The sequence below is a fragment of the Oncorhynchus clarkii genome, unplaced genomic scaffold (genome assembly GCF_045791955.1).
Source record: "Oncorhynchus clarkii lewisi isolate Uvic-CL-2024 unplaced genomic scaffold, UVic_Ocla_1.0 unplaced_contig_9975_pilon_pilon, whole genome shotgun sequence".
NCBI lineage: Eukaryota > Metazoa > Chordata > Actinopteri > Salmoniformes > Salmonidae > Oncorhynchus > Oncorhynchus clarkii.
In genome coordinates, this window is record NW_027261131.1 from 280,433 (window position 1) to 295,046 (window position 14,614).

The following is a 14,614-nucleotide window of genomic DNA, read 5'->3' on the forward strand; positions in this document are numbered from 1 at the left end:
CGTTATGAAATCATTTCTGTTGTTAGAAACAGATAAGAATTCCTGCAACATTATTTCTTTTAAATATATTTAGATTTTTTAAAATTAAGCTAATGGATTGCACTCAAAGTGCCCTTTTTAATTTTAGGATTCATATAATATGTAATAAATATAGTACCTAACATTCGATTTGAACCAAACTTTTTAGTAACAGTGAGTTAGACATTGGAATCCAAAGGTCACACAACAGTTTCCCGTGTGCATCAAGAATGGTCCACCACATAAAGGACATCCAGACAACTTGACAGCTGTGGGAAGAGTTGGAGTCAACATGGACCAGCATCCCTGTGGAACGCTTTGGACACCTTGTATAGTCAACATGGACCAGCATCCCTGTGGAACGCTTTCAACACCTTGTAGAGTCAACATGGACCAGCATCCCTGTGGAACGCTTTCGACATCTTGTAGAGTCAACATGGGCCAGCATCCCTATGGAACGCTTTCTACACCTTGTAGAGACATGGACCAGCATCCCTGTGGAACGCTTTCAACACCTTGTAGAGTCAACATGGACCAGCATCCATGTGGAACGCTTTCAACACCTTGTAGAGTCAACATGGGCCAGCATCCCTATGGAACGCTTTCTACACCTTGTAGAGACATGGACCAGCATCCCTGTGGAACGCTTTCAACACCTTGTAGAGTCAACATGGGCCAGCATCCCTGTGGAACGCTTTGGACACCTTGTAGAGACAACATGGACCAGCATCCCTGTGGAACGCTTTGGACACGTTGTAGAGTCAACATGGACCAGCATCCCTGTGGAACGACACCTTGTAGAGTCAACATGGACCAGCATCCCTGTGGAACGCTTTCAACACCTTGTAGAGTCAACATGGACCAGCATCCATGTGGAACGCTTTCAACACCTTGTAGAGTCAACATGGGCCAGCATCCCTATGGAACGCTTTCTACACCTTGTAGAGACAACATGGACCAGCATCCCTGTGGAACGCTTTCAACACCTTGTAGAGTCAACATGGGCCAGCATCCCTGTGGAACGCTTTGGACACCTTGTAGAGACAACAAGGACCAGCATCCCTGTGGAACGCTTTCAACACCTTGTAGAGACAACATGGACCAGCATCCCTATGGAACGCTTTCTACACCTTGTAGAGTCAACATGGACCAGCATCCCTGTGGAACGCTTTGGACACCTTGTAGAGACAACATGGACCAGCATCCCTGTGGAACGCTTTGGACACCTTGTAGAGTCAACATGGACCAGCATCCCTGTGGAACGACACCTCGTAGAGTCAACATGGACCAGCATCCCTGTGGAACGCTTTGGACACCTTGTAGAGACAACATGGACCAGCATCCCTGTGGAACGACACCTTGTAGAGTCAACATGGACCAGCATCCCTATGGAACGCTTTCTACACCTTGTAGAGACAACATGGACCAGCATCCCTGTGGAACGCTTTCAACACCTTGTAGAGTCAACATGGGCCAGCATCCCTGTGGAACGCTTTCCACACCTTGTAGAGTCAACATGGACCAGCATCCCTGTGGAACGCTTTGGACACCTTGTAGAGTCAACATGGACCAGCATCCCTGTGGAACGCTTTCAACACCTTGTAGAGACAACATGGACCAGCATCCCTGTGGAACGCTTTCAACACCTTGTAGAGACAACATGGACCAGCATCCCTGTGGAACGACACCTTGTAGAGTCAACATGGACCAGCATCCCTGTGGAACGCTTTGGACACCTTGTAGAGTCAACATGGACCAGCATCCCTGTGGAACGCTTTCAACACCTTGTAGAGACAACATGGACCAGCATCCCTGTGGAACGCTTTCAACACCTTGTAGAGACAACATGGACCAGCATCCCTGTGGAACGCTTTGGACACCTTGTAGAGACAACATGGACCAGCATCCCTGTGGAACGACACCTTGTAGAGTCAACATGGACCAGCATCCCTTTGGAACGCTTTGGACACCTTGTAGAGACATGGACCAGCATCCTTGTGGAACGCTTTCAACACCTTGTAGAGACAACATGGACCAGCATCCCTGTGGAACGACACCTTGTAGAGTCAACATGGGCCAGCAAACCTGTGGAACGCTTTGGACACCTTGTAGAGACAACATGGACCAGCATCCCTGTGGAACGCTTTGGACACGTTGTAGAGTCAACATGGACCAGCATCCCTGTGGAACGACACCTTGTAGAGTCAACATGGACCAGCATCCCTGTGGAACGCTTTCAACACCTTGTAGAGTCAACATGGACCAGCATCCATGTGGAACGCTTTCAACACCTTGTAGAGTCAACATGGGCCAGCATCCCTATGGAACGCTTTCTACACCTTGTAGAGACAACATGGACCAGCATCCCTGTGGAACGCTTTCAACACCTTGTAGAGTCAACATGGGCCAGCATCCCTGTGGAACGCTTTGGACACCTTGTAGAGACAACAAGGACCAGCATCCCTGTGGAACGCTTTCAACACCTTGTAGAGACAACATGGACCAGCATCCCTATGGAACGCTTTCTACACCTTGTAGAGTCAACATGGACCAGCATCCCTGTGGAACGCTTTGGACACCTTGTAGAGACAACATGGACCAGCATCCCTGTGGAACGCTTTGGACACCTTGTAGAGTCAACATGGACCAGCATCCCTGTGGAACGACACCTCGTAGAGTCAACATGGACCAGCATCCCTGTGGAACGCTTTGGACACCTTGTAGAGACAACATGGACCAGCATCCCTGTGGAACGACACCTTGTAGAGTCAACATGGACCAGCATCCCTATGGAACGCTTTCTACACCTTGTAGAGACAACATGGACCAGCATCCCTGTGGAACTCTTTCAACACCTTGTAGAGTCAACATGGGCCAGCATCCCTGTGGAACGCTTTCCACACCTTGTAGAGTCAACATGGACCAGCATCCCTGTGGAACGCTTTGGACACCTTGTAGAGTCAACATGGACCAGCATCCCTGTGGAACGCTTTCAACACCTTGTAGAGACAACATGGACCAGCATCCCTGTGGAACGCTTTCAACACCTTGTAGAGACAACATGGACCAGCATCCCTGTGGAACGACACCTTGTAGAGTCAACATGGACCAGCATCCCTGTGGAACGCTTTGGACACCTTGTAGAGTCAACATGGACCAGCATCCCTGTGGAACGCTTTCAACACCTTGTAGAGACAACATGGACCAGCATCCCTTTGGAACGCTTTGGACACCTTGTAGAGACATGGACCAGCATCCTTGTGGAACGCTTTCAACACCTTGTAGAGACAACATGGACCAGCATCCCTGTGGAACGACACCTTGTAGAGTCAACATGGGCCAGCATCCCTGTGGAACGCTTTGGACACCTTGTAGAGACAACATGGACCAGCATCCCTGTGGAACGACACCTTGTAGAGTCAACATGGACCAGCATCCCTGTGGAACGCTTTGGACACCTTGTAGAGACAACATGGACCAGCATCCCTGTGGAACGCTTTGGACACCTTGTAGAGACAACATGGACCAGCATCCCTGTGGAACGCTTTGGACACCTTGTAGAGACAACATGGACCAGCATCCCCGTGGAACGCTTTGGACACCTTGTAGAGACAACATGGACCAGCATCCCTGTGGAACGACACCTTGTAGAGTCAACATGGACCAGCATCCCTGTGGAAACCTTTGGACACCTTGTAGAGACAACATGGACCAGCATCCCTGTGGAACGCTTTGGACACCTTGTAGAGACAACATGGGCCAGCATCCCTGTGGAATGCTTTGGACACCTTGTAGAGACAACATGGACCAGCATCCCTGTGGAACGCTTTCAACACCTTGTAGAGACAACATGGACCAGCATCCCTGTGGAACGACACCTTGTAGAGTCAACATGGACCAGCATCCCTGTAGAACGCTTTGGACACCTTGTAGAGACAACATGGACCAGCATCCCTGTGGAACGCTTTGGACACCTTGTAGAGACAACATGGGCCAGCATCCCTGTGGAATGCTTTGGACACCTTGTAGAGACAACATGGACCAGCATCCCTGTGGAACGCTTTCAACACCTTGTAGAGACAACATGGACCAGCATCCCTGTGGAACGACACCTTGTAGAGTCAACATGGACCAGCATCCCTGTAGAACGCTTTGGACACCTTGTAGAGACAACATGGACCAGCATCCCTGTGGAACGCTTTGGACACCTTGTAGAGACAACATGGACCAGCATCCCTGTGGAACGCTTTGGACACCTTGTAGAGACAACATGGGCCAGCATCCCTGTGGAACGCTTTCAACACCTTGTAGAGTTCATGACCTGATGAATTGAGGCTGTTCTGAGGGGAATAGGGAGAGTAACTAAATATTAGGTAGGTGTTTCATGTTTTGGTTGTTGGGGTGGATTGTTGTGGGGGGGGGGGCCTGGATGACTTTTGACCACTTATTTGTATTCCTTATGTCTTACTCATTGTTAGAAAAAAGTTTGGTTCAAAACGAATGTTAGGTACTATATAAATTAAAATTGACAATTTGGGTGCATTCATTTCGCTTAATTTCTCAGAGAACAAATTATATTTCAACAAAATAATGTTTCTGGCTCATCTGCTCTATTTCTAACTCCAGAAACCATTACATAACAATTTAAATGTTGGGTGTCATGGCACAACACACACACAAACACAGTCCTTCTGAAGTATAAACATCTAGGCACACCCACACCCACTCTGTGGTGAAACAATATTTTATTTCCATTGAAGCGTTCTGTGACGTAAAACACCAGTGTATCAGCTGATGCCATCCTGGCCAGTCGGTCGGCGTAGTGATCTAGAGAGGTGGAGAGGCACTGAGAAAGGAGGAGTGACGCATCTCCATCAGGGGGAGTGAAGCGTCTCTATCACAGTCTCCATGGCAACAGCAAATAAAGCAGATCAATCCAGGAATGATTGAACTCTGATGACTGAGCCTCCTGCCTAAAGGTAGTGTGTTAGGACTGTCGTACTATTGTATAAGCGTGTAACCGACCGTCATGGACGAAGACTGTCATGAAAATAAACATTAAAACCGAATTATTAAAAAAATATATACATTTACTGAACAAACAACTGATTGTAGACTAGATGGCCAGGCTTTCGTGTGACAAGTTGACTGGTAAACTCACAATGGCTGCCTGGTATTGTGATGCAATTACTTCCTTGGTAACGTAGAATGTTATTCAAATTATGTTAACTAATGTGGCTCATGCAATTCAAAGCATTTTTTGCAAAGTCAGATGAGTTGACAACAAATCACAGCTCATATTGATGGGCACACTTCCTGTTTTTACTATCTGCTTTGCTCCTCGCAACGGTTGCCAGTCCACACATTATGACATCACTGACTTGAATGGGAAAATCATTCTATTCATGGCCAATTTACCGTCACCCAAAACTCCATGACCGTCACAGCCGTAGTGTGTGGGGAGGAAGGGGCGTGAGCCGCTCGAGGGGACTGATGGACTGACGGTCATGGAAGTGTGAAGTGTGTTGTGATCGTGGTATTCAGGGCCTGGTGTGAGTGTGGGGGGATCACCTTATCTTGGACGTCCAGAGGGCAGGTCTTTTCATGCAGGAACCTGAGGGTCTCCACGTGTCCGTGTCTCCCTGCGTAGTAGATGGCGTTCGCTCCACTCTAAGGTTCAATGGGTACAGTCAGACACTGGGATGTGCAGCACAAATGGTTCAAATGGGCAACATGCGATTACTTAAGCTACATTAGAATGGTCTGTAGTGTGTCTGTTACTCACACCTCATCCCACCTCATCCCACCTCATCCCATCACACCTCACCCCATCCCACCCCATCATACCTCATCACACCTCATCCCACCTCATCACACCTCATCACACCCCATCCCACCTCACCCCACCTCACCCCACCTCACCCCATCCCACCCCATCACACCTCATCCCACCTCATCCCACCTCACCACACCTCATCACACCTCACCCCACCCCACCTCACCCCATCCCACCTCACCCCACCTCACCCCATCCCACCTCACCCCACCTCACCCCACCTCACCCCATCCCACCTCACCCCACCTCACCCCATCCCACCTCACCCCATCCCACCCCATCACACCTCACCTCATCCCACCTCATCACACCTCACCCCATCCCATCACACCTCACCCCACCTCATCCCATCACACCTCATCCCACCTCATCCCACCTCATCACACCTCATCACACCTCATCACACCCCATCCCACCCCATCCCACCACACCCCACCTCACCACACCTCACCACACCTCACCTTATCCCATCCAGCTAGACGGCTGGTTTAACAACGAGCCTTCAAATATTCTCCACCTCTCAAAACACTCCCTCACATTTAATCAAAGGAAGCCAAAGACAGTTTGAACTTCTATGAACATTTGACAATATCTACACTACCGTTCAAAAGTTTGGGGTCAATTAGAAATATCCTTGTTTTTTAAAGACATTTTTTTGTCCATTAAAATAGCATCAAATTGATCAGAAATACAGTGTAGACATTGTTAATGTTGTAAATGACTGTTGTAGCTGGAAACGGCAGATTTTCAATGGAATATCTACATAGACATACATAGGCCCATTATCAGCAACCATCACTCCTGTGTTCCAATGGCACGTTGTGTTAGCTAATCCAAGTTTATAATTTTAAAAGGCTAATTGATCATTAGAGAACCCTTTCTTCTGAAACAGTTGGTTACTTCCTGAAACTTCCTGAAACTACTGTCTGTCCCTCCCCACCCCCCATGGAAACTATTCCATGCAAGAAATTGCTAAAAAGCTGAAAATCTCGTACAACGCCGTGTACTACCCCCTTCACAGAACAGCGCAAACTGGCCCTAACCAGAATAGAAAGAGAAGTGGGAGGCCCCGGTGCACAACTGAGGAAGAGGACAAGTACATTACAGTGTCTAGTTTGAGAAACAGACGCCTCACAAGTCCTCAACTGGCAGCATCATTAAATAGTACCCACAAAACACCAGTCTCAACGTCAACAGTGAAGAGGCGACTCCGGGATTCTGGCCTTCTAGGCAGAGTTCCTCTGTCCACTCTCAACGTCAACAGTGAAGAGGCAACTCCGGGATGCTGGCCTTCTAGGCAGAGTTCCTCTGTCCAGTCTCAACCCCAACAGTGAAGAGGCAACTCCGGGATGCTGGCCTTCTAGGCAGAGTTCCTCTGTCCAATCTCAACCCCAACAGTGAAGAGGCGACTCCGGGATGCTGGCCTTCTAGGCAGAATTCCTCTGTCCAGTGTCTGTGTTCTTTTGCCCATCTTAATCTTTTATTTTTATTGGCCAGTCTGAGATATGTCTTTTTCTTTGCAACTCTGCCTAGAAGGTCAACATCCCGCAGTCGCCTCTTCACTCTTGACGTTGAGACTGGTGTTTTGCGGGTAATGTTTAATGAAGCTGCCTGTTGAGGAATTGTGGCCATGTTGAGCCTGTATTCAAACCCACAAATGATGATGCTCCAGATACTCCACTAGTCTAAAGAAGGACAGTTTTATTGCTTCTTTAATCAGGACAACAGTTTTCAGCTGTGCTAACATAATTTGTTAAAGGGTTTTCTAATGATCAATTAGCTTTTTAAAATGATACACACAACGTGCCATTGGAACACAGGAGTGATGGTTGCTGATAATGGGCCTCTGTACACCTATGTAGATATTCCATTAAAAATCCAGCCACAATAGTCATTTACATCATTAACAATGTCTACACTGTATTTCTGATCAATTTGGTGTTATTTTAATGGACAAAAAATGTGGGCATTTCTAAGTGACCCCAAACTATTGAACAGTAGTGTATACATTTTTGTATTCTTGAGTGTCATTAAAATAAAACCCAAAATAAGAAGTCGACTGGGTGTTTTTTTGTGTGTGAGTCCAGTCTGTGTGTACCTTGTCGTGGTAGTGTGTGTACCTTGTCGTGGTAGTGTGTGTACCTTGTCGTGGTAGTGTGTGTGTACCTTGTCGTGGTAGTGTGTGTGTACCTTGTCGTGGTAGTGTGTGTACCTTGTCGTGGTAGTGTGTGTACCTTGTCGTGGTAGTGTGTGTGTACCTTGTCGTGGTAGTGTGTGTACCTTGTCGTGGTAGTGTGTTTGTATCTTGTCGTGGTAGTGTGTGTACCTTGTCGTGGTAGTGTGTGTACCTTGTCGTGGTAGTGTGTGTACCTTGTCGTGGTAGTGTGTGTGTATCTTGTCGTGGTAGTGTGTGTACATTGTCGCGGTAGTGTATGTGTACCTTGTCGCGGTAGTGTGTGTACCTTGTCGCGGTAGTGTGTGTACCATGTCGTGGTAGTGTGTGTACCTTGTCGTGGTAGTGTGTGTACCTTGTCGTGGTAGTGTGTGTACCTTGTCCTGGTAGTGTGTGTACCTTGTCGTGGTAGTGTGTGTGTACCTTGTCGTGGTAGTGTGTGTGTACCTTGTCGTGGTAGTGTGTGTACCTTGTCGTGGTAGTGTGTGTACCTTGTCGTGGTAGTGTGTGTGTACCTTGTCGTGGTAGTGTGTGTACCTTGTCGTGGTAGTGTGTTTGTATCTTGTCGTGGTAGTGTGTGTACCTTGTCGTGGTAGTGTGTGTACCTTGTCGTGGTAGTGTGTGTACCTTGTCGTGGTAGTGTGTGTGTATCTTGTCGTGGTAGTGTGTGTACATTGTCGCGGTAGTGTATGTGTACCTTGTCGCGGTAGTGTGTGTACCTTGTCGCGGTAGTGTGTGTACCATGTCGTGGTAGTGTGTGTACCTTGTCGTGGTAGTGTGTGTGTACCTTGTCGTGGTAGTGTGTGTACCTTGTCGTGGTAGTGTGTTTGTATCTTGTCGTGGTAGTGTGTGTACCTTGTCGTGGTAGTGTGTGTACCTTGTCGTGGTAGTGTGTGTGTATCTTGTCGTGGTAGTGTGTGTACCTTGTCGCGGTAGTGTGTGTGTACCTTGTCGTGGTAGTGTGTGTACCTTGTCGTGGTAGTGTGTGTACCTTGTCGTGGTAGTGTGTGTAGCTTGTCGTGGTAGTGTGTGTACCTTGTCGTGGTAGTGTGTGTACCTTGTCGTGGTAGTGTGTGTGTACCTTGTCGTGGTAGTGTGTGTGTACCTTGTTGTGGTAGTGTGTGTGTACCTTGTCGTGGTAGTGTGTGTACCTTGTCGTGGTAGTGTGTTTGTATCTTGTCGTGGTAGTGTGTGTACCTTGTCGTGGTAGTGTGTGTACCTTGTCGTGGTAGTGTGTGTGTATCTTGTCGTGGTAGTGTGTGTACCTTGTCGCGGTAGTGTGTGTGTACCTTGTCGTGGTAGTGTGTGTACCTTGTCGTGGTAGTGTGTGTACCTTGTCGTGGTAGTGTGTGTAGCTTGTCGTGGTAGTGTGTGTACCTTGTCGTGGTAGTGTATGTACCTTGTCGTGGTAGTGTGTGTGTACCTTGTCGTGGTAGTGTGTGTGTACCTTGTCGTGGTAGTGTGTGTGTACCTTGTCGTGGTAGTGTGTGTACCTTGTCGTGGTAGTGTGTGTACCTTGTCGTGGTAGTGTGTGTACCTTGTCGCGGTAGTGTGTGTGTGCCTTGTCGCGGTAGTGTGTGTGTGCCTTGTCGTGGTAGTGTGTGTGTACCTTGTCGTGGTAGTGTGTGTGTACCTTGTCGTGGTAGTGTGTGTACCTTGTCGTGGTAGTGTGTTTGTATCTTGTCGTGGTAGTGTGTGTACCTTGTCGTGGTAGTGTGTGTACCTTGTCGTGGTAGTGTGTGTGTATCTTGTCGTGGTAGTGTGTGTACCTTGTCGCGGTAGTGTGTGTGTACCTTGTCGTGGTAGTGTGTGTGTACCTTGTCGTGGTAGTGTGTGTACCTTGTCGTGGTAGTGTGTGTAGCTTGTCGTGGTAGTGTGTGTACCTTGTCGTGGTAGTGTGTGTACCTTGTTGTGGTAGTGTGTGTGTACCTTGTCGTGGTAGTGTGTGTGTACCTTGTCGTGGTAGTGTGTGTGTACCTTGTCGTGGTAGTGTGTGTACCTTGTCGTGGTAGTGTGTTTGTATCTTGTCGTGGTAGTGTGTGTACCTTGTCGTGGTAGTGTGTGTACCTTGTCGTGGTAGTGTGTGTGTATCTTGTCGTGGTAGTGTGTGTACCTTGTCGCGGTAGTGTGTGTGTACCTTGTCGTGGTAGTGTGTGTACCTTGTCGTGGTAGTGTGTGTACCTTGTCGTGGTAGTGTGTGTAGCTTGTCGTGGTAGTGTGTGTACCTTGTCGTGGTAGTGTGTGTACCTTGTCGTGGTAGTGTGTGTGTACCTTGTCGTGGTAGTGTGTGTGTACCTTGTCGTGGTAGTGTGTGTACCTTGTCGTGGTAGTGTGTGTACCTTGTCGTGGTAGTGTGTGTACCTTGTCGCGGTAGTGTGTGTGTGCCTTGTCGCGGTAGTGTGTGTGTGCCTTGTCGTGGTAGTGTGTGTGTACCTTGTCGTAGTAGTGTGTGTGTACCTTGTCGTGGTAGTGTGTGTACCTTGTCGTGGTAGTGTGTGTACCTTGTCGTGGTAGTGTGTGTACCTTGTCGTGGTAGTGTGTGTACCTTGTCGTGGTAGTTTGTGTGTACCTTGTCGTGGTAGTGTGTGTACCTTGTCGTGGTAGTGTGTGTACCTTGTCGTGGGCCTGTATCTCAGCTCCTTTCCCCATCAGCACATCGATTATCTGAATGTTTCCACAGCCTGCTGCAATCAGGAGGGGGGGAGTCCCGTTCTACCCACACACACATGTTAACATGGGATCAGTGAATGTACACACATTATACTGTACACACATTATACTGTACATACACACACGGTGTTCTGAGCAGACCAGAGAAGTCAGGGTTAGTATGATAGTAGAGACTGATTCCTTAACAAGGTGTTCTGCTGAGAGCTGGAGAAAAGATCAGACAGACTGTTAGTGGGATGATTAGATAGATGACTAGATAGATGAGAGGGTTAATAGGAGAATAAATGTAACAATTAAAAACATTATTACATTGGTTAACACACACACACACACACACACACACACACACACACACACACACACACACACACACACCCCCAGAGACAGAGCTGTGTTCTCACCTTGTTGGGCTGGTTAAGGTCATAGCTGGTCAGTGAGGTCAGAAGGTGCTGCAGGCCAGGTACGTTGTTGTCGTTTATTGCATGGATTATAGCCTTCATCACAAAGGAGTCTTCCTCATCCTATTGACACACAACAGGGGGTTATTTAGTTTCCATCAGGTGTATGGTATCATGCCACAGGCTCAGGTAACAGGGATAATATGATCTAGTGTTATAGTAACAACAGGGGGTTATTTAGTTTCCATCAGGTGTATGGTATCAGAGGCTCAGGTAACAGGGATAATATGCTCTAGTGTTATAGTAACAACAGGGGTATTTAGTTTCCATCAGGTGTATGGTATCAGAGGCTCAGGTAACAGGGATAATATGCTCTAGTGTTATAGTAACAACAGGGGTATTTAGTTTCCATCAGGTGTATGGTATCAGAGGCTCAGGTAACAGGGATAATATGCTCTAGTGTTATAGTAACAACAGGGGGTCATTTAGTTTTCATCAGGTGTATGGTATCATGCCACAGGCTCAGGTAACAGGGATAATATGCTCTAGTGTTATAGTAACAACAGGGGGTCATTTAGTTTCCATCAGGTGTATGGTATCATGCCACAGGCTCAGGTAACAGGGATAATGCTCTAGTGTTATAGTAACAGCTGAATGTGACCCTGAATTAAGTCCCTCAGAAAAACATGTTCTGTACTGGGGAGGGACAGACCGAGAGGGGGGTGGGGAGGGACAGACAGACAGACAGAGGAGGATGGGGAGGGACAGACCGAGAGGGGGGTGGGGAGGGACAGACAGGGAGGTTGGTGGGGAGGGACAGACAGACAGACAGACAGACAGACAGACAGACAGACAGACAGACAGAGAGGAGGATGGGGAGGGACAGACCGAGAGGGGGGTGGGGAGGGAAAGACAGAGGGGGGTGGGGAGGGAAAGACAGAGAGGGGGGTGGGGAAGGACAGACAGAGAGGGGGGTGGGGAGGGAAAGACAGAGAGGGGGGTGGGGAGGGAAAGACAGAGAGGGGGGTGGGGAGGGAAAGACAGAGAGGGGGGTGGGGAGGGAAAGACAGAGGGGGGTGGGGAGGGACAGACAGAGAGGGGGTGGGGAGGGACAGACAGAGAGGGGGGTGAGGAGGGACAGACAGAGAAGGGGGTGGGGAGGGACAGACAGTAGTTTCAGGAAGTTTCAGGAAGTAACCAACTGTGTAAAGTTTAGATGGGTAAATTAATAACACTGATAACACATAAGGCAAATCACTAACCTTCAACAGGTATGTGGGTGGGGAGGGGGGTTCTCTATACTTTGACATGGTACTTCATAAGGATCTGACTAAACGTAGGGCACCACCACATAGGGAACAGGGTGGAATAGAGTTGTCTCAGATCTTACCAGTGGGTGTGATTTTTTGTAAGTATATGAATGTGTGTGTGTGTGTGTGATTTTGTGCATCTATATGAATGTGTGTGTGTGTGTGTGTGTGTGTGTGTGTGTCTAAGACAGGAGTTGTTCTTACCAGCGTGTCATCACTGCGAGCCACACTGATGTTGCTTCTAGACAGGAAGGAGCGAGAGAGACGGTTACACAACGAGATGAGGCGCACCGATTGCTGGAAGATAGGAGAGAAGAAAGAGAATATTAGGATGGAGGAGACAACGAGATGAGGCGTGTGTGAGGAATGTTAGTTTTTCCTAGCCACCGTGCTTCTACATCTGCATTGCTTGCAGTTTGGGGTTTTAAGGTTGGGTTTCTGTACAGCACTCTGAGATATCAGCTGATGTAAGAGGGGCTATATAAATACATTTGATGTAGTGCAGTGAGCTCATCCTAACATGCTCAGAGCTCACTACTCCACACCCTCAGAGCTCACTACGCCACACCCCCAGAACTCACTACGCCACACCCCCAGAGCTCACTACTCCACACCCCCAGCGCTCACTACGCCTCACCCTCAGAGCTCACTACGCCTCACCCCCAGACCTCACTACGCCACACCCTCAGAGCTCACTACTCCACACCCCCAGAGCTCACTACTCCACACCCCCAGCGCTCACTACGCCTCACCCTCAGAGCTCACTACGCCTCACCCCCAGACCTCACTACGCCACACCCTCAGAGCTCACTACGCCACACCCCCAGAGCTCACTACGGCACACCCACAGAGCTCACTATGCCCCAGAGATCACTACGCCACACCCCCAGCGCTCACTATGCCACACCCACAGAGCTCACTACGCCACACCCTCAGAGCTCACTACTCCACACCACCAGACCTCACTACGCCTCACCCAGAGAGCTCACTACTCCACACCCCCAGCGCTCACTACGCCACACCGTCAGAGCTCCCTACTCCACACCCCCAGCGCTCACTACGCCTCACCCTCAGAGCTCACTACGCCACACCCCCAGAGCTCACTACGCCACACCCCCAGAGCTCACTACGCCACACCCCCAGAGCTCACTAAACAACACCAGAGTGACTAAACAACACTAGAGTGACTAAACAACACTAGAGTGACTAAACAACACTAGAGTGACTAAACAAAACAGACAAGCTTTGTTTGACGGTTTTCAGGCTCTTAGGGCTTTGTCATTTCTGTCTGAATTATGTTGAATCATAACCAGACTCATCTCAGTACGATGGACAATGTCATTGTATAGAGAGAAGGAGAGAGAGAGAGATAGAAAAGAAAAACAGGGAGAGAGATAGAAAAGAAAAACAGGGAGAGATAGAAGAGAGAGAGAGAGAGATAGAAAATAAAAACAGGGAGAGAGATAAGAGAGAGAGAGAGATAGAAAAGAAAAATGAAGATAGAGAGAGAGAGAGAGAGAGAAAAGAAAAACAGGGAGATAGAGATAGAAGAGAGAGAGAGAGAGAGCGAGAGAGAGAGAGAGAGATAGAAGAGAGAGGGAGAGAGAGATAGAAAAGAAAAACAGGGAGAGAGAGAGAGAGATAAAAGAAAAACAGGGAGAGAGAGAGAGAGATAGAAGAGAGAGGGAGAGAGAGATAGAAGAGAGAGGGAGAGAGAGATAGAAGAGAGGGAGAGAGAGGGAGAGAGAGATAGAAGAGAGAGGGAGAGAGAGATAGAAGAGAGAGGGAGAGAGAGATAGAATAGATAGAAGAGAGAGAGAGAGAGAGAGAGAAAAGAAAAACAGGGAGATAGAGATAGAAGAGAGAGGGAGAGAGAGATAGAAAAGAAAAACAGGGAGAGAGAGAGAGAGATAAAAGAAAAACAGGGAGAGAGAGAGAGAGATAGAAGAGAGAGGGAGAGAGAGATAGAAGAGAGAGGGAGAGAGAGATAGAAGAGATAGAAGAGAGCGAGAGAGAGAGAGAGCGAGAGAGAGCGAGAGTGAGAGAGAGGGAGAGAGAGATAGAAGAGAGAGGGAGAGAGAGATAGAAGAGAGAGGGAGAGAGAGATAGAAGAGAGAGGGAGAGAGAGATAGAAGAGATAGAAGAGAGAGGGAGAGAGAGATAGAAGAGAGAGGGAGAGAGAGATAGAAGAGAGAGTGATACAAAGACA

General features: G+C 48.3%; 1 protein-coding gene across 1 annotated transcript in view; it reads right to left on the reverse strand.

The window, feature by feature from the left end:
• Positions 1-14,614, reverse strand: part of LOC139405149 (death-associated protein kinase 1-like) — a 159,985-nt gene that overhangs the window by 134,141 nt on the left and 11,230 nt on the right. The window contains exons 7-10 of the mRNA XM_071147569.1: positions 12,610-12,702; positions 11,099-11,218; positions 10,641-10,739; positions 5,590-5,688 (exon numbers count right to left, since the gene is read on the reverse strand). Coding sequence (XP_071003670.1) covers positions 5,590-5,688; positions 10,641-10,739; positions 11,099-11,218; positions 12,610-12,702 — 411 coding nt within the window. The remainder of the gene's footprint in view (positions 1-5,589; positions 5,689-10,640; positions 10,740-11,098; positions 11,219-12,609; positions 12,703-14,614) is intronic.